Source organism: Glandiceps talaboti, chromosome 3 (genome assembly GCF_964340395.1).
Source record: "Glandiceps talaboti chromosome 3, keGlaTala1.1, whole genome shotgun sequence".
In the NCBI taxonomy this organism is placed as follows: domain Eukaryota; kingdom Metazoa; phylum Hemichordata; class Enteropneusta; family Spengelidae; genus Glandiceps; species Glandiceps talaboti.
In genome coordinates, this window is record NC_135551.1 from 28310880 (window position 1) to 28337971 (window position 27092).

The 27092-nt window shown below is 36.4% G+C and overlaps 1 protein-coding gene across 1 annotated transcript; it reads right to left on the reverse strand.

Moving 5' to 3' along the window:
• Positions 1–1283: 1283 nt before the first annotated feature.
• Positions 1284–26829, reverse strand: LOC144433350 (leucine-rich repeat serine/threonine-protein kinase 1-like). Its single transcript, XM_078121656.1, has 26 exons — positions 26401–26829; positions 23419–23584; positions 22914–23064; positions 21606–21753; positions 20771–20911; positions 17957–20182; positions 17033–17337; positions 16226–16346; positions 15675–15839; positions 15232–15354; positions 14093–14348; positions 13700–13832; positions 13177–13271; positions 12563–12685; positions 11922–12118; positions 10119–11477; positions 9840–10070; positions 8598–9053; positions 7958–8209; positions 7548–7670; positions 6977–7196; positions 6271–6511; positions 5850–6095; positions 4577–4803; positions 3894–4019; positions 1284–3375 (listed from the first exon to the last, which is right to left on the reverse strand). The coding sequence occupies exons 1-26, from the start codon at positions 26827–26829 to the stop codon at positions 3044–3046; spliced, it is 8592 nt and encodes a 2863-aa protein (XP_077977782.1). The 3' UTR covers positions 1284–3043.
• Positions 26830–27092: the final 263 nt, after the last annotated feature.

Sequence of the window (27092 nt, forward strand, 5' to 3'; positions counted from 1 at the left end):
GAAATATAACAGATATGAGATGTAAGTGTATTAAAAAAAAAATTGAACTTAATGCGACATAAATCCATTGTAAATCCTGGCATGCACAAAATTTTAACCTTTGCAGCCACAGGAATGACTTATTTTACTAAAAATCTGTTGAGTTGTTTGACGTAAATACATATTGTTACTTTTACTGTACAGTAAATACTGAATATAAATCTAATGTACACATGCTTAGTTCTAACATACATCAAATTAAATCACTGCTGTACCTTTATCATTCAAATCATTGATTCTCCTGTCTTTTGATTTTGATTTGCCAAAACTTCAGTACTTAATATCTGGAAATCTATGTCGAATTAGGATTAAACTTTGGGTTAGAAAAACGGTTGTCTGGCAGCTCTCAAGAATAATTTGGTCAAAGCAATGATTCTGTGTAATCCATACTATTCCACTGATAAGATAACATTAATGTGAGAACCTAGGATTGAACTATGGGCCTTTAAATGTTTCAGGTTTACAATATGTAACATGTATGATTTTAACATTACATAAATGTGATATAAATACACCATACACAATGATATCTTCACCTATCAAATTACAAGTCTTGCAGTCCTATAAACTGTATACAACTGTATGTATATGTGAAAGTGTAAAACCTACACAAGCTGTAACTGGGCGTATTATTTTTTCGATCAGACAACACAATATTCACTAAAAATTGTTAGATTACAACAATTAGACATTGTATATGCCAATTAGAGGTCTATTTTATAAGTAGTAATGCAACAAGTTGATATCATGATTCATTGGGGTGCTGTTTTTTGGGTGTGGACCCAAAATTAATTTGATTGGATTTATTACACCATACTATGTGTACAACTACACAAATACATTTACCCATAGGTGATTCAGTACTGTTCAGCCTATATGATATTATGAGTTAATAATTATATCTAACAAAACAGTTTCAAAAAAAAGTACCAGTTACAGCTAGTGCAGCTTTAAAGTGGTCATATGGATGAGAATTTGGTATTTATTTTGGATTTTTATTTGATAAAACAGCTTCACTATGTTTTTCTACTTGAAAAAATAATGTGAAATAACATATACCAAGTCCATGTTCACATCTCAATAATTGGCAAAACATTAAACAATGTGTAAAATGTTTGTTATTGTACGTACAATAACAAACTTTTTACACTTTTTGCATCTTTTTGCAATGTATTGAGTTATGAACATGGACTTGGTATATGTTCTTTCGCATTATTTTTTCAAGTAGAAAAACATAGTGAAGCTGTTTTATCAAATAAAAATCCAAAATAAATACCAAATTCTCATCCATATGACCACTTTAACACATGCATGTACATGTACGCTATCAAATATGTTGTTCATGATAAACATACATCATGTGACAGCAATATAACATACAGGTATCGTAAATATTATTACAACATTGAACAAATAAAAAAATCCAGGAATTTCATTTCTAGTATTAAAATACAATAAATTTCACAATATTGCCACAAAGATTTCCAAAGATACTGGTAGCTATTATTACACATCTACTACACTTTACAATTCATCAAAAAAATTACACATCAATTTAATTCAAAATGAATCTAATATACATGATACTGCTAGAAAACTATGTACACACACACTTACAAAATGCTACAACTTCTGTATCTAGTACAAGAGAAAAACTCTCAAGAGTAAAGCTTTGAAAAAATTTAGAATCTAAAAGCTATATTATCAGTACTTTTTCCAGTTGATGAAGATATTTTCAAATAAAATTGGGTGTTGTTACAATTAGATACAAGCCACATTTTTGAAGGGAAGGAACTCTATATGCATAATTCATAAACTTTAAAAAGAATATCTTACTAAAAGTGGAATAAAACTTTTATTGCTATTTTCATGCATCTCAATTATGTTATGCTGTTGGTTTAAAGAGAAAAAATAATGGCTATAGTTACAAGTTAATTTTCACCGACTTACTAAAATTTTATTCAAGCCCCCAAAAGAGCTGATACACAGTGTACAATACTTGACAAAAACATCACAATTCACCACAAAACTTGAGACTTTAGAAGCTGATCATGTACAGTTGTGAAGAAATAAAAATGTAACGCTTCACCATAAAATTTGACAAAATGACAGCACAATACAACAATGTTCTAAACATTGACTTTTTAGACAAAACTATAGACTTTAGAAGCTAGCCAAATACATTGCCAAAAAATAAATATTTGATACCACGAGTTGTTCTTTGAAATTCATTTTAAAAACTTATTTCCCTATCAAAGGAAAGTTATTCCTGTTACTTCCATGTACATGGTTGTTGGGTTTAATTCCTTAGATTCTACTCCTGGTAAATTTTAAATACAGTGTTGTTGTCATTGAAAGGTAAGTAATGAGAATGAAAGTTAGAGACTCAATGGTAAACTTTCCACTTTGTAAGAGAGTCATTTTAGTAACTGATCAATGACATACACAGGTATGTATCTTTTGAACTATAGGTCGACTATCATCTGTATAGATATTTATTTCCATTTATACTATTTAAAAGATAGGGCTATGTTGGTTTAAGTTTCCAATTTCATTTTCATTTTCTAATATACAGTGCTAATGAAATAGTGGATGTTAAATATACTTTGTGATAGTCATTTTTTTTTCATATGGTCAGAATATTCTTGAATTTACGAAACAAAATCATATATTGACTAAAACTGTAGTCAATATAATCTATGTATAGTGACTCTAATGTTACTGTAATCAGAAAACCATGCAAACTGACATTTTGTTCTCTTGGCCTCACAAACCCTAGTCTGTATACACATGTAAGGTAAGCCATGACAGGGTGCCCTCACACATTGGTCAACCCTTTTAGAGCAGGCCAGTGTGGCAGAGCGACATGACATATCTATGCAAACCCATGAGCAAATGTTCCATCTAATACAAATACACAGTCAAATACCAATGTACACTGCATAGCTATAGTTTGTAATTTATCAGTGGTATACAAAAACTCTGTTTTCTGTTTTCATTTCATTTACATCCAGTAGTCTGCAATCCATGCTAAGACATAAGTCTCCTCACCACTGCCTTGCCTTGACACAGGAGGAGAATTGTCATATTTACCAATCAGATTCTTGTGTCCTCGACCAATGGTAAGCACCACTGTGCTGTCTGGATGTAAGCCTGAATCTGATTGGATGATGCCAGGTCTGATTGGTAGAACTGCTTTGATTGGTTGTTTGTGACAATGGAAGACCGTATATGGAGTCAATGTAAATGGTTCAACAACCAATAGCTGTCCCCAACTGGTACCGATGTAGAGGTGACGATTTGAAAATGCCATTGCAGTCACATGGCATCTATTACCTGTAAAGTAACATAGTAAAAGTGGATTTTTAGTTGTAAGGTTAAGTAACAAACAAGTGACTGACCCATTGTCTTTATATAATGATTTAGTATGATTTACTATGATTTACTATGATTTAGTATGATTTAATGATTTACTATGATTTAGTATGATTTAGTATGATTTAGTATGATTTACTATGATCGCCATGGAAGACTCCATGGCAAGACAGGGAAGGAAGCCTCAAAGGCTTACACAATCCCTCTTTTTGTTCTTATGCTGATTAAGTCTAATTTTAAAGTCACTCATGGTCTTGGCTTCAATAACATATTCATGTCCCCTACCCCTCTGCCTCTTGCATGAAGTCATTTTCAAAAGACTTGTAATATTCATCTTTATACACTAACCAATAATATTTCAAACTGCACATAATTTCCCTATATTAGATAACACAATACTACATACATGTATTGGATTTGTTTCAACATTGATGCATAAAATAAATGCTATGCTAAGTAACCATGGAAACACTACTTACGTCCTGATCCCGCACGTCCACTTCCTGATCTTGGTCTGACTGTGGAGGGTGGTTTAGATATTTTACTGCAATCTATTTTACCCTGGATGGTCCTGTCAGGTACATCCCATCTATACACACTGGACCCTAGTGAAAAAATAGGTTATTAATATTACTCTAGTCTGGCTGTAATACAATATTAGTATCATTTTTTTTTGTCACATTGTATGATTATATTAACACTTGATTATATATATACCGATACATGTGCAGACAATATACTGTTAATTCTGGGACCCAATAGGGGACTTCCAATCTGGACCTGGCATGCTCAGATGCAAAGGACTATGGGATTATCTGTAGTTATCGTAATACCAAATCTGGAGCTATGGATAGACTAAACCTCCTACAACATGACTAGATTATTTGTGGTTACAAACAACATGATAACAAGATTGTTTACAACAGTCATTGAGTCATATTTATCATATTTCCCATGATGCACCATTCAGAATATTCAAGATGGCAGGTTGGCACGTTTCCTATTGTTCTGAAATTTTGCACTGATGAGACCAGACAAGTACTGGAATATGTTTGGTATAATTATAAATCCATGTGCATGAATCTTCCATTGTTTTTCATATATATACACCAGTTTCAAAGGTTCAAATTTACAAACCAAGGAACATCAGTTCAGCACTTACCAGGAAACACATAGGTCCAAACCGACTGCTCTGCACTAGGTTCAATAGCGAAACTATTATCCAAGGAAACCATATCGTTGTCGTTGGTCACCATGTGGTACACACCCACATTTTTACTTGATGTTGTTGATGATGTGAAATGGTTCAGACCACGGTGTTTAACTGTCAGATCAGTATTCAGTACAGTAATGTAGCCATCTGATTGGCCACACCAAATTTCAAATGTCCTGTGAAAATGATGCAAATATTTGTTGTTATTCAATACTTCAAAAGCAACCTTAATCAATTTCCTATTCAGATTGTCTTAAGATAAGATAAGATAAGATAAGATAAGATAAGAAAAGATAAGGCAAAAAAAAAAAAAAAATGTCTGGTTCTGGTCAGCGCGCGCATGCCCTGAATACCCTCGCGTCGATCCTTTTTTTCCGATACTTTTGCTTTCCTGTTCCTAATTTATTCCTGATATCAGAAGAACAAGCAGCTGAAATCTACCCTACATGCCAAGACTGCTTAAATACAAAGCCTAAACTGCTTCGAAGAAAAAGGAAGTTTTTCAAGAGATAAATATGATAGAACAGAGTATGTAAAGTGTCAAAAAATGTGTATTTACTAATTTGCAAAAAAAAAAAAAAAAAAAAAAAGTAGGGAAAAAAAAAAAGGATTTGTGTCGTTGCACCACCAAGATAAGATAAGATAAGATAAGATAAGATAAGATATACTTTATTGCCCAATGAAACATGGAAATTTGCCTTTGGCACTAGGCGATACATATAAAAACAACAGACAGGTTACAAGAACAACAATGTAAATAAAACAATATTAATGTTGCATTAAAAGATAAAGACGCTACAGTTGTATAAAATGGAGGACCATATTAACCGTCCAGAATTGACTAAAAATCTAATAAATAAAACTCTGTAGTAAATGATGAAATGTGACAACCTAGTAGAACATTGAATATTTGCAGAGATTTGTTTTCAGTTCAGTGAAAAAGTGCAATTGTTGTTTGTAGCTTTATCTACTATTTTCTCCTTCTTACTAACTTTATTCTCAAACTTACACCTTCACAATGATAGGCAGGCCAGTTGATTTGGAAAATAATTCTCTTTGAATGTACAGTCTTGTTTTAAAAGCATGCTGTATGTAATGATCACTAGTGTGGAAAAAATTCCTTACATGAGAAAAATGTTTTTCATGTTTGGGCAAACAAAAACACTGAGATCATGACATGAGATATAGGAGTGATATGTGGTTATGAAGAATGTATACTTACCCTGGTTTATCTGGTTGGTAGAGTGGTACAGCAGCCAGACTATATGCAGCCTTACCAAAGCCAATATATTTACGATGTACTTCAGGAATACCATTGTTAATAATATATGACATAACAGCACCATTATTCACAGCAACCAACACTTGATTTAATCTTGGTATATACTGCATACATTGGGCTATAGGGGGTGTTCTCATCCCTCCCTGGGATAAAGGGAACTTAGATACTTCCTGATAGGTGGTAGCACTGATAAAAAGGGAAAAAAGAAAGAGAAATCACAGTTAAGTAAAACAGTACATCCAAAGTGAAGAAAGCCCATGGTATGCAAATGAGGTCATTAGTATGCAAAAATAAATCATCATAAGGAAATAACCACCCATTTCCTTCTCAACACAAGCAAGTCTGATATGTTAATACTTACTTGTAAATCTGTATATGTCCAGTGGGTAGTGCAACCCACACCGTGTCATTAACAGCACATACACTCTCAACTGATGTCTTGGGTAGGTGGAACTGTTCATGGTCTGTACTAAGACATCTCTCATTCAGTTTAAGAATGTCAATAAATGTCTTCTCTGCACCAACTCTACATAACCACACATCATTTTGTATATTAATTGGCACTGTCATCATTAAGTCATCTTCCTCTGGAATACTCATCTCTGTTACAAAAAGATAAAAATAATTTACTTAATGACTAGTTCATATTATACTTTTTTTGGAACCCTTAGAATACCATGCCCTGTGTGTGTGTGTGTGTGTGTGTGTGTGTGTGTGTGTGTGTGTGTGTGTGTGTGTGTGTGTGTGTGTGTGTGTGTGTGTGTGTGTGTCTTTGTATTTTATTGTCTGTCTCTCTCGTGTCTGTCTGTCTCTTACTGTCTGTCTGTCTGTCTCTCTCTCTCATGTCTCCCTCTTTCTCTCACTCACTCACTCTCATAAGAAACTTGTCCATCTATTTATAAATACAGATATCTTGTCTAATTATCTATTCATCTACATAAACAAACCATCTCACAGTCACCTCATAGGTGTATGCATGTAACTACGGTGGTGAAGAAAACAACTTGTATAACATACACATTTCACCAAAATACTATACCTGACAGAAATCCATACAAATTGTTTACCTTCAAAATCAAAGTTGTCTAAGTCATCTAGTTTCCTTGTTGTTGCAGTACAGGCTGCCATGATATCACCTTTGTATTCTAAAGACACAGCCTCAGCTAAGTGGGCAAACTCTGGTGTGTTAGATACATTGACTATCTGTGCAGCTGATGGTCTGTGTTTAGGGTCCTGTGACCAACACCATGTCATCAGATCCAGTACATAAGTTGGGTACACTTTCTCCTGAACATAAGTAGAATTTGTACATGAATTATTAGCCATCACAGTCATGTAATAGGATATTTGTGTGGTGTCATGATGGCTGTTGACTGGTTAGATGGGATGGTGCATAATCTGTACATTGCTGGTTTAATTCTTGTTGGTGTCATTTGGTTCTAATTGGTTAATTTCTTGGACAAGATTACAGTCACTGTTGTATCTCAGTCAAGCTAGCTGAATAAATGGGGATCTGGTAGGACAGACATTCATATGTGAAGGATTTAATCTTATGTATTTAGTGGCAGCATTGATTGTAGGTTCGAACATTTGTCTGTGATGGCAGTAAAAGTATTGATATTGTTGATGCAAACCTACCCTCCTCGTGATAGGTGGACGTATTCCTTCTTTGACGTGTTGCTGTATCTGTTCAACACCTTCATATGGGTGCTTCAGTGCTAACAGTTCATACATAAACATACCAAATGAAAAACAATCAACCTGGACAAGAGAAACGAAGCAATAAATCATGAAATACTACTGTATAATATTGTAACAATATTTTTTTTTTCACAGTAAACATAAATTTCCTATTTCTAAAATGTTGTCATATCATTCTCTCTGAAAGACTAGAAACCATGAATTCAAACCTCTATGGATTATTTTTGACATGACATATTTGCATCAATACTGATATCTTTGCCACAGACTACAAACAGCTAACAATTTTGCAACTTTTCATAATAATTACTTTTGGAACTAGGACCACTTTCTCTGTCTTTCATTACCTTTTCTGTGTAAGTTTCTTCCCCTTTGTACTGTATTATTTCAGGGGCCATAAAACCTTCAGTGCCACCATATCCCTTTGTACCAGTCGGCATTGTAGCTCTACTAATACCATAGTCTGTTAATTTCACCTCTACAGGTACATTGGGGTTCATTTCATAGGGTGCAGGTAGTGACCATACCAAGACGTTCTCTGACTTCAGGTCTCTGTGTATGATACTGTTAGCATGAAGGAACTCCACAGCTGCTGCCACCTATGGATAGAATGGTGATGTTTGCATGTAATACACCATTTGCATATAATGTTGTTAATTTTCATACTTGTTAAAGGGGAATGCCACTCCAGGAAATAGACATTGTCATAAACTACTGGTTTGGGAGAGTCATTTCATGATCTTATGGTACATCACCTATAATTACTTACAATTTCAGAGAAACATCAAGTTCATCTTGTGCTTTTATATGGAATCTTTGCTGAGGACCAATGAATCATGGGAGTTAGCAGAAATAATATATTCATGGTTGATCAATATTCATGAGATGTTTTACACTAAAGGGAATAGGCAATTAGGAGTCCTGTTATTGCATGTCATTTTGTATATTAATCATCTTATTTGCACATAAAACAAATGTAATCCTTACCTGTATAACAATTTTCTGTACTGTCAACTCAGACAACCTGCAACCATTACGTCTGTAGTTCCTTAACCATTTATCTAATGATCCCGCTGGGGAAAGTTCCAATAGTAGACTGAGAGGGCGCTCACAAAGACCAAGCAACCCAACGATATATGGATGCTGTAATCCAGATGTGATAATCATCTCCTGACGAGCAGTTTGATACGCACGACATGCTGCATTCAATGGACTCAACTGCCAGTTACGGACAGCGTTCTCGTATGCTGCTTTGTGGGCTTGTTTGGCTCCATGACCAGGATCACATGGATGAAGTGCTTTACATGCTACACTGACTGGTGCAGAATTCTCCATGTGGACTTGACCTTGAAAGACAAAACCAAATGTTCCCTTGCCAAGTAGTTTGCCTCTGGTGATGTTGGATTCAGGTATAACCATGTGTTTACCAAGGTCTACAAAAACCTACAACAACACATAAAATAAGACATTATACACACAGTTATGAAATGCTGTTCGTCTTTTCTTGGTTTTTTTTTAAGTTGAAGTGACATATTGGTATTGGTATTGGTATTTCTATGTACTGTATACATGTATATTGTCAGGAAGTGTGTGGGGCAATGGGGGGAGGTGGAAAAATAAGTTTGGTGCACTTGTAGACGTGTGTGAACTTGTTGGTGTACAAGAAATCTCTGATTTGAACTTAGTTTATATTTCAGAAAGGTTATTATGTCCTATCACTGAGAATGTTATCACAATGTATACGCAGTACTACTTGCAAGAATTCCTTTCCAATTTGCTCGTCTGGTGTCAGTCTGATGTTAATAGAGCTAGTCTTGGAAAACCATTAGTATTTACAATTTCAGTTGCTAACAGATGGTGGTGTCAGTGCCTGTCCAGTGTTATCATGGAGCTAGTCTGGTGTTAACATTGGGCTTATGCACACATTAGCCCTTTCAGATGCTAACAGATAGTGGTGAGATGTCAGTGCCTGTCCAGTGTTATCAATGAGTTAGTCAAGTGTTAACATTGGGCTTATGCACGCATTAGCCCTTTCAGTTGCTAACAGATGGTAGTGAGATGTTAGTGCCTGTCCTGTGTTATCATGGAGCTAGCCTGATTGTTGCCCAGTGGTAAAGTGATTTTTGAGCTGCACTATAGATTTCAGTTATAGTCCCTGGTGGACCAATTTTAAAAGTAAAGACTACAAGGTACAAGGTACATTGTATATATAAATTTGAGTATACTCACAGCATCAGGGACAACATTCTTCAGTTGTATGTCACCATGTACTGGACACTCAATCATGCTATATTCTAGAGATCGATATATACAGTCTTCAAATACGTAGCCGTAAATCACACTCTCACCAGTTTTTTGGTTATTTCTGTTTCTCCTTCTGCTTGATTCATGTGATATCTCCTTCCGTCTAGGTCCTACTGGTACTGATCTTTGCTGTGTACGTTGTTGTTGTTGTCGTTGTGGTAGTTGTTGTTGTTGTTGTTGTTGTTGTTGTAGTGCTGGACTGACATGCCTGGCTGCTGTAATATCCATAGGTTTACTCACAGGGTGTAATTTCTCTGCATCAGTTTGATTTCCAGGTTCATGTTCCAAACTGAGTTGGAAGATAGGATCAGTAACTTCATCAACGTTGGGAGGATTTGCAGGTTTAGTCAACTGAGCTGCCTTTCTTTTAACCCCTGCACCAGCTGAGACTAAGCCTCCACTGTCTTCCAAACCAAAGACAGGATCTTCAGGTGCCATAGCAGCAGCAGGAGCTGGACCAAGTCCTCGTTTCCGTAACTCTTCTTCTTCAAGTGGTGATGCCAGTCGTAATGACACATATGGTGTATTATCCTGGTTATTAACAGTTACAACTTCCCAGGCCTCCTCCCCAAGATCTTCATCTTCATCACTGCTACTAATGCTCTTGTGGTATCCAACATAACACAGTGTACACGGTGCAACACGAACAACAAGCTGCTGTCCTCGTAGCGTCTGACTAAATCTCTCTCCTATATTTGGGTACCAGTCTTCTAGAAGCGTATCAATCTGTTCCAAGACATATGATAACAACCGAGCTGCCATCGTCTTAAAAGCCGCAAGCTTTACAACTCTTGTTTTTGGCAGGTCTCCAGGAGCACGTGTTTGCAATGTGGGATCATCAGACGGTTGAGTCATCATCTGTCCTTCAACAATCGTCACCAGTATATGCTGGTTAGGGATACTTATAACGATCTTCGTCATTCTTGAGATGTCAGGTACAGAGTCTGATGGGGAACAAATCTTGAATGCATCTTCGTGTCTGTCTTCTTTGCATGCTAGTGAGTCTTTCAGAATCTCTTTAATCTCCAACAACTTTGTACCTCTGTGCATCAACTTCATCCCAGTCTGCCAACAAACCCAGTATGGCAGTGTACTGATTAGATCTACCAGTCCTTCAACATGGCGCAGGTATTTGGGAATCGGATAGAGATGTCGTGTTATCTCAAATATGTGTGGTGATGCAAGCATTCTAGTGATCAGTCTGGACCAAAATCCACTAGGGATATACTGCATTAGGTACAGTCTATGCATTTCACTTCTTAGGTTCCTAATATAGGATATATCTTGCACCTGAGGTACTTGTATGACTTCTTGTGACACACGTTTCAATGGGAATGCAGTTGGTAGACTTGCTGAGAGTGGTAGACTTCCATCTTCGTTTGTCTTGGTTGGGCTTGGAACAAAGAATTTGGACATCCCAATTTCATACATATTGACGTCCTGCACAGTAGCCATTGTAAGGTTTGATGGAGGGATGGCTCGGGCTCCTTTATCGAAGCGTCCTCTTGACATAGGGTGGGGTAAATATCGACGACTTGGCTTGGACACTTCTCTGATAGGAATCTGTGGACAAAGTGAGAAAAGATCATAGCTTTGTTTTAACAAAATTGAGTTGCTAGAGACATTAACTTGTCACAAATTATTACCTAACTCCACTAGCATATGTTGCATACTAATAGAAGTCTTAGCATACTCATCACTGGTTCTGAGACTGGTGAAATGGTACCTCAAATTACTAGTGTAGGCAGCAGATAAACACTTACCATTTTTTCACAGCCTGGTGGAATGTTGCCTAACTTTACTAGACAGCAGATAAATACCTACCATTGGTTCTGAGCCTGGTGGACTGTTGCCTAACTTTACTAGGCGGCACATATATACTTACCATTGGGTCTGAGCCTGGTGGACTGTTGCCTAAATTTACTAGACAGCAGATAAATACCTACCATTGGTTCTGAGCCTGGTGGAATGTTGCCTAACTTTACTAGACAGCAGATAAATACCTACCATTGGTTCTGAGCCTGGTGGAATGTTGCCTAACTCTGGCTCTGTAGGCAGCATGGATGGAATGATAAGTCTCTTGTTATCCCAAGTCACAGCAACTTCAAACTTATTCAACAGATTCAGAATGTAGTCTTCAATATTGATTGGTGCCATCTTTGTTGCTTTGAACAGCTGTTGTAAGTCTGAAGTCTTCATCACACCTATGGTAAACAAATTAAATCATCACAATACAATATCACACACACAAGCAATCCGATACATTTTGGAATTTTAATTGCAATTCTAAAGAGAAAACTGACCATATTTGGGCAATCAATGTTCACCAAATTTGGTCACTGTAACAAATGACCATATTTGGTGAATCAGAATTCCTCATGATTTTTTGAGTAATATGTAAGTTTTCAATTTTGGTCGACAAAACTGTATTTGGGTTGATGAAAGTTTACCATATTTGGTGTTCTGAGTGTAATTGCAATTCTAAAGAGAAAACTGACCATATTTGGGCAATCAATATTCACCAAATTTGGTCACTGTAACAAATGACCATATTTGGTGAATCAGAATTCCCCATATTTAGTCAAAATGAATACTGACCATATTTGGTCAATCTGAGGTTACCATATTTGGTCAATGAGAATACTTACCATATTTGGCAAATGGATTGATTTCCCTGATAGTGACAACATGAGCCAACATATCACACAACCACTGAGGATCAACAAATACATAGTTACGGAGTGTAGCATCCTCATAGTGCAGCAAAACACCTGAAATAACATAAACACAAGCCTTAGAAATGATTTTCTAACTGACATACACATATCCTTGAGAACCCACACGGGGACTCAAGTGGCATGAGGTTCTGTTATTACATATTATGTTTATCCAAAATGGTAAATTTCCATAAACATTATACTGTGTGATCACATGCTTTTGTGTATGAATGACTGTGCTCTCATTTACATATCATTTGCATGCAGGTATACAATAATGTTTTTGGTATTGAACTGCAGTGCATGATACTAGTTAACTAGTATCACACGCACTGGTGCAAATAATCTTAGCTACATACAAAATATATGAAATACTTGTGAGGGCCTTGTTAGCATTGTACAGTATAGGATCATGGTTTGGGAAGAGTGAATGGGGTAATACTTGTTAGGGCCTTGTTAGCATAGTAATTCCATGCATTCATTTGGTAAACCATAATTGAAAAGGTTTGTTGAATGATTTTTTTCATAGTTTTCAAATACTTTACCATTGTCATGTAGAAATCTTGTAGCTTGTTTCAATTCATCTAAATCTCTGAATGAGACACCACATTTTTCCTCCATCACTCTCATCACCTCTAGTCTGTGAAAATGAACAATTACAAAAATGTGTAGCAGCGTTACTAAGTTAATGACAAACACTTTTCAATTTTATTCATTAATTTAATATCTATTTATCTTACTTATTTTTTCATTCATTGACTGTCCTCATCATCACTATGACAATATATTTTAAATTATCTGTGTTGCATCTAATTCATTTGTGAATTTTAAAGTTACTCATATATTCCTTGATGATGAAATAACAAGATAGTATAATCTATATTTTTTTTTTAACTTTCTGCTTACAGGCGAGTACATCTACTGCAATAAACTAAATTTAATCATATTATTTCTGGACATAGTATTCCTACAAATCATTATATTTGCAAGTTGTGATAAACTCAGAATTAGTTCTAGAGAGGATTCATTACGTTGCCATATTTCTGATAATATAGACATTTAGCATACCTGAAGTGATTGATATCAAGGACAGGGTCTTTACCACTGGCATATCTTTCTGCTACTATGGTTGTTATAGTGCCCTCTAGAGCTAGGTAGGTAGCTGGAATCATCTGATGAAGTAACCTGCCATTGGAGGGACCTATCCACACACAACCAAAAGTAGTTACAACAATGACAGTTACAGAAGAAAAACAATAGTATATGTGACCGACATGATTGATGGAAACAGTCGTGAGATAATAAATAAAGGATCAAAAAATCTGGTGAATTGAATTTTAACAGCCACAAAACAGCAGCATATAAAAGGAGGAGGAGGAGGAGGAGGAAGGGGGGGAGGGGGGGGGGGAAACAACAACAACAACAACAACAACAACAACAACAACAACAACGACATCTTACCTGGTTGTCTCAAAGAGAAAGCTGTCTCGTAGATCATATCTCTAAGTCTTGTGATGTTGTGTCCTCTGGTACAACTGACTTCAATACTATCTATCACCCATGGCAACCCATGCATATCTGGCTCCTCAATGTTGATAAATTTCTTGTGTATCATTCTCTGCAGCTCTGGCCAAAAATCTTTAGGATACTGTTTCTTCCTGACTATTTCATCATAGTGAGTTCCAACAATGATGACAGGGGAGTCTGGAGCACGCACCTGTGTGTAATGTAAACATAAGATCCATCTTTAAAGGGCCACACTATACAATGTGTATAATATCTTGTCACAAATACTTTCAAACCGTGCCATTACCATGCTATGTACTGTATAGCTGCATGACCCCTAGGGTTACTAACTTTGCCCTTACACCCAAGAGCCACGGAAAAATCCACTAAAATCTTGGTAGGGGAAATTGTAATTTTACTTCCAATATTGATATGCTGATTCACACTGTGTTATGGTAACATTATAGTATAGGTTGTGAATGCACTACAGGGTAGGCTTACTTGCAATGTATTAGGACAATAGAATACAAGAGTTATCAACTCGGCTAACTGTAATACCAGAAAAATATATTAATATGTATTAGTTCAAAGTATCCAGAATCTATTTAATTAGCTCTATCAAGTGTACATCTAATGATTATTTGTCACTTTTGGTAGAGCTGTCTTTCCAAAGATATCACAAATTGTCTTGATCTGCATCTTGTCTCTGTCAGCATATTGCTATGTAACAACTGAACTTTCTGAGTGTACATACCATTTTGATACATGTACCATCAAATTACCACATAAAGAAAATAACAAATTATAAACCTTGCCTACAAAACTTTGCTAGTTTATGTCTGTCACAAATTTGTTGATCAGAAGTAATATACAATATATTAGTTTTCATTGCTGGCTGAGTTCTCCTAGCACACTTCTCTTATTAGCTGAGTTCTCTTGATACTGGAAAAAGAGATAATTGCATGGACACTGAATGGCCCTTGATCCTCACTGTCATGGCAGTCTGAGTATATCACTAATATGTCATCTGTACTAGAACCTGTGAGTGGCATTGCAATGATTAAATAACACACTGACTGTATGGTTAACATTACCTGAATATTCACCAGCCATTGTTGAAGTTCATTGACCCCTTTCTCACCATCTGTAATCTTCCATAGTAGAAGATACACTGATCGCTTTGACAGGAAATACTGATGAGTGGCATAGTACTCTTTCTGTGAGAAGAAAAACAAATTTATCATATAAGTTTATCATTTGTCACATAAAATAATTCTCCTTTAGTACCACTTCAATTGACAGCTATAGAATTGGTCATTCTGATCAGAATCATTGACAAGGACAGATCAAAAGCTCAATGTTTTTTATTAATTTGAACTCTTTAATTCATCAAATCTACTAAGCTGATGAATATTTTGGGTAAATTCAAACGTATCTGTCCACCAAAGTCCCATGTACTAAATGTGACTTGACCGTGTTTGCTTACCTGACCACCAAAGTCCCATGTACTAAATGTGATCTGACCATGTTTGCTTACCTGACCACCAAAGTCCCATGTACTAAATGTGACCTGACCATGTCTGCTTCTAGCTGGATTCTTAGGATAGGTCCAATCACATACATCAACACCAACAGTTGATATATAGGTACCACCACGTGTCTTCTGATCTATGTTTCTGTTACCTTGTCTTCTGGCCCATCCCTGGATTGAAACATAAACATATAGAGATATACCTGTACTCTTGGGAAGGTAGGGGGAAGTGGTGGGGTGGGGTAGGTATGTGGATGCTAGTATGCCGCATATCTTAAATAACTTTTTGTGTGTAGTATGTCACTAGTTTTAGCAGAATATGGGGCCTCAGTTACAGCCTGTGGCACTTACTGTTTCAAATGAGGTTTATGTAAGTATCTTCACTTGAGTAAAAGTTTATAAACTCAGTTTGTGCCATGTTAGGTTAGATGAGCTAAAATAAATTAATTGTCAAAATACAGAAGTTCACAATACTATACAAATGAATCTCTTTATTTCAATGAAAGCCTGTCTATAAAAGTGAAATTAGAAATCAGAGATTTGACTATTGATCTCACCTCAGCAGATCTTGATTGATATGACCCTGTACCTTCTCTCCTCAACTGGTTCAGAAGTGTAGTCTTTCCAATGCCCTGAACTCCAACAAACATCAACTTCATACGCGAATACTTCTGAGACCTGAGTAGAACAAGTTACAGTTTATTTATTGTTTATTCCTCTTTAGGCCACAGGCCAAAATGACAAATACATAATATAATGAAAAACAGAATACAGTATTACTGGTTGTAAAATTTATTTATTTAAAGAGTAAACAACACCTTCCACAAAAGTGTCCCAGGGTGTTATTTCATGGTACTGTAAACAAGATATTTTTCCAGAAATTTTTTTAATTGTACAATCTGCAGCTAGTTCTCAAAGAGTAAGTTTTATCAATTACAAGACTGATATCTTAATAATAATAATAATAATAATAATAATAATAATAATAATAATAATAATAATAATAATAATAAATAATAACAATTGTTACGTTTTGTTTTTTATATATCGTGTTTTCCCGATCTGTGTTCAAAGCACTTTACAATACATTGTATTCATGTATAAGAAGGCATTTTAGTGCAGAGTTGACCCACAATCAATTTAATTGGATTTATTACACCATACTATGTGTACTGCAACACAAATGTGTTTACTATTGGGGAATTCAATACATTGCATGGTGAACAATATTATAAGTAAGCTCAGACCACTAATTCGTTAGTGGTCTGAGAAGTAAGTCACTGTATCTTTCCAAAAATATTCCAGTTGCAGTTAGTGCAGCTCTATATGAGGTATATTGAACATAAAATTTAGAATTTACTTACTTATCTAGTATAGATCTAAGATATCCCAGTAGATCTCTAGTTTGTCTTGTCCTCACTAATGTCTTGAATGGTTCTTCCAAGTTACATCCTTCAGTTCTTAAATCATAAATTCTGGAACACCGACCAATCTCCGGTGGTATGGTAGTGATGTCTTGATTTCCATCTACATGTATAGCTGTCAGCTGTGTCATCAATTCTACCTTGGCTGGGATTGCATCAAGTCTGTTGTTGTTAGCTTTCAGTTGAGATAGTTCAGGAAACAATGGTTGTATACTGGTTGGTAGTGGTGTACTCCTTCTTTTCATCTGTGAGAGACAAAAACTTGAAATCATTCCTGAATCTTGACCTCATGATGTTTAAATTTAAGCTACAGTATCTGTATCTTTATCTGGATCTTTAACAAATGTGGAAGGTAGAAATATTTTCTTTTAAAGGACAAAGTGCAGACTAGGATTACAATTTGGTGAGAAAACAGCTGTCTGACAGAGCTTTAGGAAAAGTTGGTTCTAAATAAATTAATAATCGTGTCTCATTATTATGATTCCATGATATAATGGCACTAATGTGAGAACATAGATCATAGGCCTTTAGAGGTCATGTCAAATTAGTAAAAGTTGGGTGAGAAAATAGCTGTTTGACACAGTGACAGAGCTTGGTTCTAAATTAATGAAAGAATGTGTCTCATAATTATGGTTCCACTGATATGATGGCCCTAAAGTGAGAACAAAGGAATTGAATCATGGGCCTTTAACAGGCCATTTCAGAGTAGGATTAAACTTTGGCTAAGAAACAGTTGTCTAGTAAAGAAAAGTTGGTTCAGCCTAAACTAATAATGCTATTTTATCCTTATGGCTCCATTGATAATAATGACAACAATGCCAAAATGTGGGATTGAAACTAAATAAAGATTAAGAAACAACTTACACTACCAGGGGGTCTTCTCAAGACCTCTTCATCTTCATCATCTTCTCCCTCTGGTTCTAACATCAAGTCTAATTTCCTGAGTCTGTTGTTGCTGACATCCAGTGTTTTCAGTGCTGTCATGATTTTGTGTCGTCTGTGTTTACAACACTGCATGTTATAAAGACTAGACAACATTGAACTAGAACCATGTTGAGATGACATCCTACTGGAGCTGCTACTACTGCTAGCAGTACTACATCGTTTGGATGCCAGCGTGGGTGCAAAACACAGTGACATTGTTGAAGCCACGCTAGCTGCGTAGGTCTGCTCATCCAACAAACTAAAATCAATGGTGTCTCGTACTTTCGGGGTGATCATGTGAAGGAGTTTGTTACTGGAAAGGTACAGATGTCGGAGACTAGCAGGAAATTGATTGAGTGGGCCGATCTCTTTCATTCGGTTATGAACCATCATGAGTTTGGTTAGTTTTGGGGCCAGACATGGCAGTCCGATAGGGATTCGTCTGCATGCATTATAAGAGATATCTAGCATTTCAAGAGATGATGGTGCTTTACCATCGACTTCATCATCACTTTCTGGACTCTCTATACTCAGACCACTATTTCTCCAAACACTATATCTCTTCAGACCAAGTCGCAGTGTAGATCGTTTTTCATGAAACTGTGATACTTCATTCATCTGTCTTGAAGTTTCCCCCAATCTTCCATTTCTAGGGACAACATTAGCATTAGCTGCATCACTGTTTTGCATGTTTACCCCAACATCATCAACACCAATCCCATCACCTATGTCATAAAGGTCATCGTCATCCTGCGAAGTATCGGGACAGTATGGCAATTCTTCTAATTCATTGTTTGACAAAAGCAACCTTGCTAATTTTGGGGCAGTCCACATGGCATACGGCATAGACTTCAGTTTGTTGTGCGACACTATCAGAGTCTCAAGCTGTGGCAAACGAAAGATCTGATGTGGCAGTGACTCTAACCTATTGCGACTCAAGTCAATCTTCATCAACACAGGGCAGTGCCAGCCGGATGTAAACGAATCCTCAGTAAGCGCACTCGATAAAATCTCAAAGTCAGCTTTTGGCAGTTTCTCTATTTTGTTCTTGGAGGCATTGAGAACGCGAAGAGAATGTAACTGAAAGATAACCAATGGAAGTTCAGTCATGGAATTATCAGCAATGTCTATCCTGGTTATTGCTTGGAGTGCATGGAAGGCATTTTCCATGGAAATATTGCTACGAAGCCAGTGGTTGACGTGAAGACAAGCTTCCACCAACCACTCTTCCTTGATGTACGGTAGATTCTGTTTATCATGCCAGTTAATAGCTACCGATGTACTGGGCATTGGGTTCTTAGAGGTGGTTGTAGTCTTTTCCTTCTTACGCCTTGGCAGTGAAAAGAACATTGCTTCACTGACGACTGTACTGGCTGAGTCAACTGACATGGTGTCGTAGAAGCCCTGTATCGACCGGTGATTAATAGTGGAGGGACCTTCCACTGTATTAGTTCCTAAATCTGTTAGCGTACTGATGCTTGCCAGACTTGTCATACTTGCATTCAGACTGGCTTCATAGGCAAGAGTTTGTGGTGCTCTGTTGACGTTATACTCCCCGTCCATATGAACACCAGTGTAAATCAACAGCATTGAAATAACTTTGTCATTTCGTGCCAACATGGCTGATACAAGAGCTTTATTTCCAATATCCCTAGCACCATGTTTCAGTAAGAGAGCTATCATGTCAGTGTTATTCACCTGACAAGCTTCAATCAATGAATTGGATTCAATGTCTGTCATGTCCATGTTATCATCTGCTGTCTTCTGGGAGTTAAAACTTGTGGCATATTTGGCCATTCCATTCATAATAGGTGCATTAATATTAGCTCCATATCTAATCAACAGTCTTGCTATTTCTATTTTATCATTCAGCACTGCCGCATGAAGTGCTGTTTGACCAATCACAGAGTACGTCTCAAGATCAATGGTAGGTTTCTCTTTGTTGAGTGATAGAAGACTACCACTGATTGGCTGACAGGCTGCACCATACTCCAGTAATAACCGTACAATATCTAGATGACTAGATACACTGGCTAAATAGATTGGTGTTTGTTTGCTGGCATCTACAGCATTGATATCAAACAGTAAATCTTCACGCCGAGCTGACTTGGTTGAAATTGAACGACCTAACATTGACCTTGCTGGAGACATCTGAATATTATCATCCTGAAATAAACATGGAATCATCATCATTTAAACATCACATTGACTTTCAAAACTTATTGTTTACATTCTATTTACATGGATTTCTTTACTTGTCATCAAAACATACATGGCCCATCATCTCACCTATATGCACACCCATGTAAAATTGTAAACAGAGCTACTAACTTCATCTATAATCAGCTACCTTAGCTACTTCTAGTTTCATTATTGAATGTCATGACTTATTAAAGCAAACAATGTTTATTACCATAATTCCAAAACTGGGTCTGCATACAAGATTACATTACTTTGATTATATGCTATCATATTATGTGTACAGCTACACACAACTTTACCCACAGGTGATTCAAAATGCACTATTTCATCACAGTGTACAACATCTAAGGTAATTAAAGTCACTGTACAGTGGGAGTAAATCAACAAAATACTTCAGTCACACTTATTACATTTATTACATTTTAAATATTGGCTGTGATGAGTACTATGTATTAAATGACTGAGAAGGAAGGGGGGGGGGTTATAGTAAAGGAACACAAGATGCAAGACAATATTGTCTGAAATGACAATATGATAGTTACAACATCTCACCAGATAGGCTGATGCTTCAGCATTGTCATCTTCATCCATGAGGAACAATTTCACAATATCAACTTTTCCTTCAGCACATGCAATGTGAATAGGTAACAGCTCTTCTTGTGCACTAGGTATGTTGGCAAGTCCAGGAAAGTGCTGACAGTTGGGTAAAAATAAAATACGGTTAACAAATACGGTTATAGTACATGTGTATACCTGGCAAATATATAGATACTGTATTTGGTTGACAAAGATATAGACTATGGAAAGACAACTCTGAATGGCTGCATGCATGTAACTGCTGTTAAGAAGAACAAATACAGCTTGAATTTCTGATAAGCTTGACACCACAGTGGACATTTTTAAAGGTGAGCAGATCTGAATACTATAAAACTACTAGTCTTGCAAATAAATGGACATTTTTAACGGAAAATGTAGATTTGAACACTATAAAACTTTAATATAGTCTACTATTGTTGCAAATCAGTGTACATTTTAAAAGAAAGCTGTAGATTTGAACACTATAAAACTACTAGTCTTGCAAGTATGAGAGGTAAAACTTTGAAAGGATGGTTCAATATTGGCTGTATTAGAAATACAATGAACTGACTTGCAAGATTTTCACACAGATATTTACAGATTCATTCTCTTGCATTGACAACATTTTGATCAGGAATCTAAAATACAATCCCTGTTGTTGTTATCACGACATTGACATTTTTCAGCTCCAACTCAGAACACATACAACGTACATTCTGACTTCATAACACTATGTCGTTGTATTTAGATGATCACAGACATGAAATTGTACATAAAGTAAAGTCTATGTGAGTTGTAAAGTATATCCTACCTCAAGGAGTAACTTGGCAATGTTATAATGTCCTTTTTGGCAGACTACATGTAATGGTGTCAATCGAGATACAGTCTTATTAGGCTTGCCTTGTGCTCCTTTCTCTATCAATAAATGTACTACTGGTAAGAAGCCTGCTTCACTAGCCCTGCAACAACAAAACAAATAAACATAAATACAAACAAATACCATACACATACACAAAGTTATTATAGATATGAGCCAAATATTTCTTTACATATTATGGTTATAAACTTACAGTGGAACATATAATGCATGACAGGAAGAGAGCCTCTAAAAGGCCAGGGATTTAATCTAAAGTTCTCGCATTGGTGTATTTTATGATATTTATGATAGTACATACTAGTCTCTACAAACTTACTTGTATAGCAGTGTAGTACCATCAATATAGCCTCGTTGCTATGGATATTTATGATACACAGTCTCTACAAACTTACTTGTATAGCAGTGTAGTACCACCAATGTAGCCTCGTTGCTATGGATATTTATGATACACAGTCTCTACAAACTTACTTGCACAGCAGTGTAGTACCACCAATGTAGCCTCGTTGCTATGGATATTTATGATACACACTGTAACACAGTCTCTACAAACTTACTTGTATAGCAGTGTAGTACCACCAGTATAGCCTCGTTGCTATGGATATTTATGATACACACTGTAACACAGTCTCTACAAACTTACTTGTATAACAGTGTAGTACCACCAATGTAGCCTCGTTGCTATGGATATTTATGATACACACTGTAACACAGTCTCCACAAACTTACTTGTATAGCAGTGTAGTACCACCAGTATAGCATCGTTGCTATGGATATTTATGATACACACTGTAACACAGTCTCTACAAACTTACTTGCACAGCAGTGTAGTACCACCAGTATAGCCTCGTTGCTATGGATATTTATGATACACACTGTAACACAGTCTCTACAAACTTACTTGTATAGCAGTGTAGTACCACCAGTATAGCCTCGTTGCTATGGATATTTATGATACACACTGTAACACAGTCTCTACAAACTTACTTGTATAGCAGTGTAGTACCACCAGTATAGCCTCGTTGCTATGGATATTTATGATACACACTGTAACACAGTCTCTACAAACTTACTTGTATAACAGTGTAGTACCACCAGTATAGCCTCGTTGCTATGGATATTTATGATACACACTGTAACACAGTCTCGACAAACTTACTTGTATAGCAGTGTAGTACCACCAGTATAGCCTCGATGCTATGGATATTTATGATACACACTGTAACACAGTCTCTACAAACTTACTTGTATAGCAGTGTAGTACCACCAGTATAGTAGGCATTAACAGCTGTAGGTTCTAACTGATCCAGAATGACTTCAACCTTGACAACATCTCCTGTGTAACAGGCTTTACAAAGCTCTGACCCTAATTCTCCTCTTAGTTTCTCTCTTTTCTCTGAAATATCAAAAACAATGAACATGAAAATTACAAAATAACACTTCCTGGTACTCATAATTTTAGCTACAAATGAATAACAAATTCAGACTATGGAAGTCTTTCCAAATCCCCCCCCCCCCATCCCCACCCCACCAGTATAGTAGACAAGGTTCTATTTAAAAAATTATCAAGTTACCACCACAAGTCATGGATGTCACCCCTTCATCCAAACTCCCTAGAAGTCATAGATGTCACCCCTCCATCAAAACTCCCTAGAAGTCATGGATGTCACCCCTCCATCCAAACTCCCTAGAAGTCATGGATGTCACCCCTCCATCCAAACTCCCTAGAATTTGTTGAAATGTTACTAACCTGCTTCCTGTCTTAGGAAATCAACTACTTCCATTCTCCTGTTAGCTATTGCCAGGTCATAGGGTGTACACCCAGAGTCATCCTTTATGTAAATATCAGCATTATTAGCTGTCAATACTTTCACCATGTCAATCTTATTGTCCCATGCTGCTCTGTGTAATGGAAACTGTAAAAGAAATAAATTACATTGCCATGGATACATTGTAAATACCAGCATTGTTAACTGTCAACATTCTCAGTCATTGTTGTTATCCCTAGTCTAGAGGCTATCTGTGGCTTCAAATCTCTTCTCACTACATCTCTAACTCAATGAGGTACTGAGATGAAATTTCAAATTCAACCAAAGCCACCAACACCGTTATTAGCATCATATCTTTGTTAATTAGTCACATAATTTTGCCCAATAATAAGTTAGTGTTTATTATGATGGGGGGGGGTGGGGGGGGGGGGTGGGGGGTGGGGGGGTGGTTACATAATGTCCAAATATGGTACATTTGTCAGTATGCTATGTATACACATACATGTAGTTTACATCATTCCAACAGTTGGGGGTTTACTCATTTGCATAAACAACTTTTGGTTCATGAATTCTCATTGAGCTAGACGGGGTGAAGAGAGATCTTGAGATTTGAAGCCACGGATAGCCTCTAGACTACATTATCCCATGTTGCTCTGAGTAACTTATGTCACTTTGAAAAGTTTCAAGTGACTCCCTGTAACAAACAAATTATCCTGTAACAAAGTGATATAAATCATGACATTGTGTTACATGTGAAATAATTCACAAAGAACAGCTGGTGTTTTTCACACAGCATATACTAACAAATGTACAAATACATGTACAATGTATAAAATGTACTCCTACACACTCCTCCAAAAACATGTTACACCACCCTGATCAATCATGGTTATGTCTGAGCATAAACTGTCACCTACCTGATACAGAAACATGATGAAATCCATTCTAAAACAACAACATAGTCTTTCCATGTACCACTGTCATGTTGACAAACATCAACATTACATCTCTTTGACAATGTAATATACTACATTGTAAGTATCAATTTGACTTCTGTTACAAATTTGTTCACATTATTACAGACAAACTAACCAACTGTGACAAAATGTCAGTTTTTGTTGACATAGTTCACATGAAATGGCATTTAAATGATACATTGTAATAGATTTAGAGTAAACATTACAGAGATGTTTGAAGGACTACTGACAGTTTTGGTGATTGATCACACACTGTGACACAGTACATTGTCCCAATAAAGACTGACATACATGTGTACTGAGTGCCAGGAGTGAATAACCTTTGGTTTTTCTCTGACAAGTAGTGACATATATATGTTTGTATTATCTGTAAAGGACCATTCAACAATAATGATTGTAGCCTAGCCATTGGTGGTATGTAAGGGTACCTAAAACATTAAACTGAGACCATGAACTGAGAGTCTCAGTTTGCAAAAATTAGCCATCTGAGACCAGTCTCAGTTTGCCAGTCACAGATGGCAAAAAAAAAACCCCGTCTAGCTGAGACTAGTCTCAGTTTGCAAAAAATAGTGATCTGAGACCAGTCTCAGATGGCAAAAAAAACATCTAGCTGCGACTATATGTACATGTAGTCTCAGTGTAAAAAAATTGTGATCTGAGACCAGTTTCAGTTTGCCAGTCAAACGTCAAACTGAGGTACATGTAGATGTAGATTCTCTTTCCCTCTGGCTGTCAGTATGTCTCTCCCCTCTTTGTCTGTCTCCCTCCTCCTCTCCACCAGGAGAAAGATTGAGATCCAGATAACTGAATAGAAACCACAGGACATGTACATGGTTTGTTTTACTTTGGACTCTTTGCAGACTGCAGACTATAGAATCAGTGAAGTCTGAATTGTGAAGTATTAAGATAAAACACAACACATCACACCACAGACTGGATACATGCAGTCATTTCACACGATGGATCAGCCTTCATCCAATGTCATGCAAAATGAGAACACAATCTTAAGGGGTACGTGTCTTGTAGAGATTTCCAAGGGTGATTCCCAAACACAATAAGAATAAACATGGCATGCACATTGAGACAGAAACAGCCACAAAACCACATTGATGTAGACATACAGTCTCCATTGCCAATGATTGAAAGCAAAATCACAGATCATGACGTAAACAGATAAGTATCGTACATGTAAGTTTACAATATATCATTCTGACTAGCTTGTCATACCCAGGAAATGAATGGCCAACTTGTACAATGTATATAGCTTTTCAAAGTGAAAGCTTAGAATGTTAAGTTAACATATCATTTGAGTTTTCTAGTAATCAGTATGGAACTGACTATTCTTCAATATCTGGGAAGAACCACAAGTATTCTACATATTGGGATTCAAAAGAAACTCTAGAAACAAACCTACATATACAAAAATATACCATTTAGACTATAAGCAAATAAGCAAATTATAATACATAGATGAGGTAACATAGTCTGGGGATTTTGTCAGTATTATTTATACTTATAGTGACAACCATTCACATTATGTCTATTGATCCAAACAGCATTTTTCTGTACTAAGAAAAGATCACAAACATTGTTGCAATTTATCGATGAGGAATCCCTTTCTAACTTGTACGCCCAGTGTCAGCCTGGTGTATGTGTAGGTACTGGGTTAACATGGACACGCTGGTGAAGGGTAAGTGCCAGTCAAGTTTTCACACTATGCCAAGTCGATGCTAGCCCTATTCCAAAGTGATTTTTGAGCTATACTTTACAGTATGACCAATAACGAATGAGCTGTGTATGCAAATCACATAGATCAAACATGACATTCATCTCTTTGTATAAGGATGAATCATACTATAATATTATACACAAGGATTGCCAAGGTCACGAAGGTGGGATAAAAGTTTTTAAAATATTGAACACACACACACACACACACAAATGAGGTAAAATCATCACATATTAGTAATTCAATATTGGACTTACAGTGTTTTTAGGTATGCCATCATACTGCCTAGTTGATGCAATATTAGCGTTAGCACCAGCTTCCAACAGGGTCTTGACAATATCAACTGACTGCTGGCCACATGCAACATGCAATGCAGTTCTACCAAATGAGTCTGTACTATCCACATATTTTTTTTGCTCTCCGTGTAGGAGATCCTGTAAAAATTCCACATTGCCATAGAAAGCTGCCAGGTGTAGTAACTGGCCTGGGAATGCTTCAGTGTCAGATAATTCAAATTCTGATACCATATCCATGGTTGGGACTTCCTGAGGAGAGTACCCAGATGCTCCTCGTTCTACCTTTTCATCTCTATCCATTGTGACTATTATATCATTGTCATCATCATCGTCATCACAACCAAGAATGGTGAATTCTTCATTATCATTTCTGAAAATCAAGAAATACATAGTTTGATAAAATCTGGGGCGATCAATGAAACAATCAACAGCAGTGAATTAACCTACATTTTGCAGGATGAAATATTTTGTTTCCTACATCTACATGTGGCTACAATCAGGCCTGGGTATGTTTCAAAATCATTATTTATATATATATAACAAACCATATGTATTGATTGCATAACATTTCTCTGTCACTGAGATTAAAATGCTCATAAAACAAAATATTTGTTGTTATGCAATATCACCACATTTTTCTATTAACTTAATGA

What these genes read in the sequence shown, in the direction of transcription:
- LOC144433350 (XM_078121656.1), bottom strand. Translation starts at nt 26,829, where the DNA reads ATGTATTTCTTGATTTTCAGAAATGATAATGAAGAATTCACCATTCTT. An exon ending in TGAGAAGACCCCCTGGTAGT is followed by an intron (nt 17,338 to 17,956) that starts GTAAGTTGTTTC and finishes TGTCTCTCACAG; the next exon opens with ATGAAAAGAAGGAGTACACC. An exon ending in GGACATATACAGATTTACAA is followed by an intron (nt 6,096 to 6,270) that starts GTAAGTATTAAC and finishes CCTTTTTATCAG; the next exon opens with TGCTACCACCTATCAGGAAG.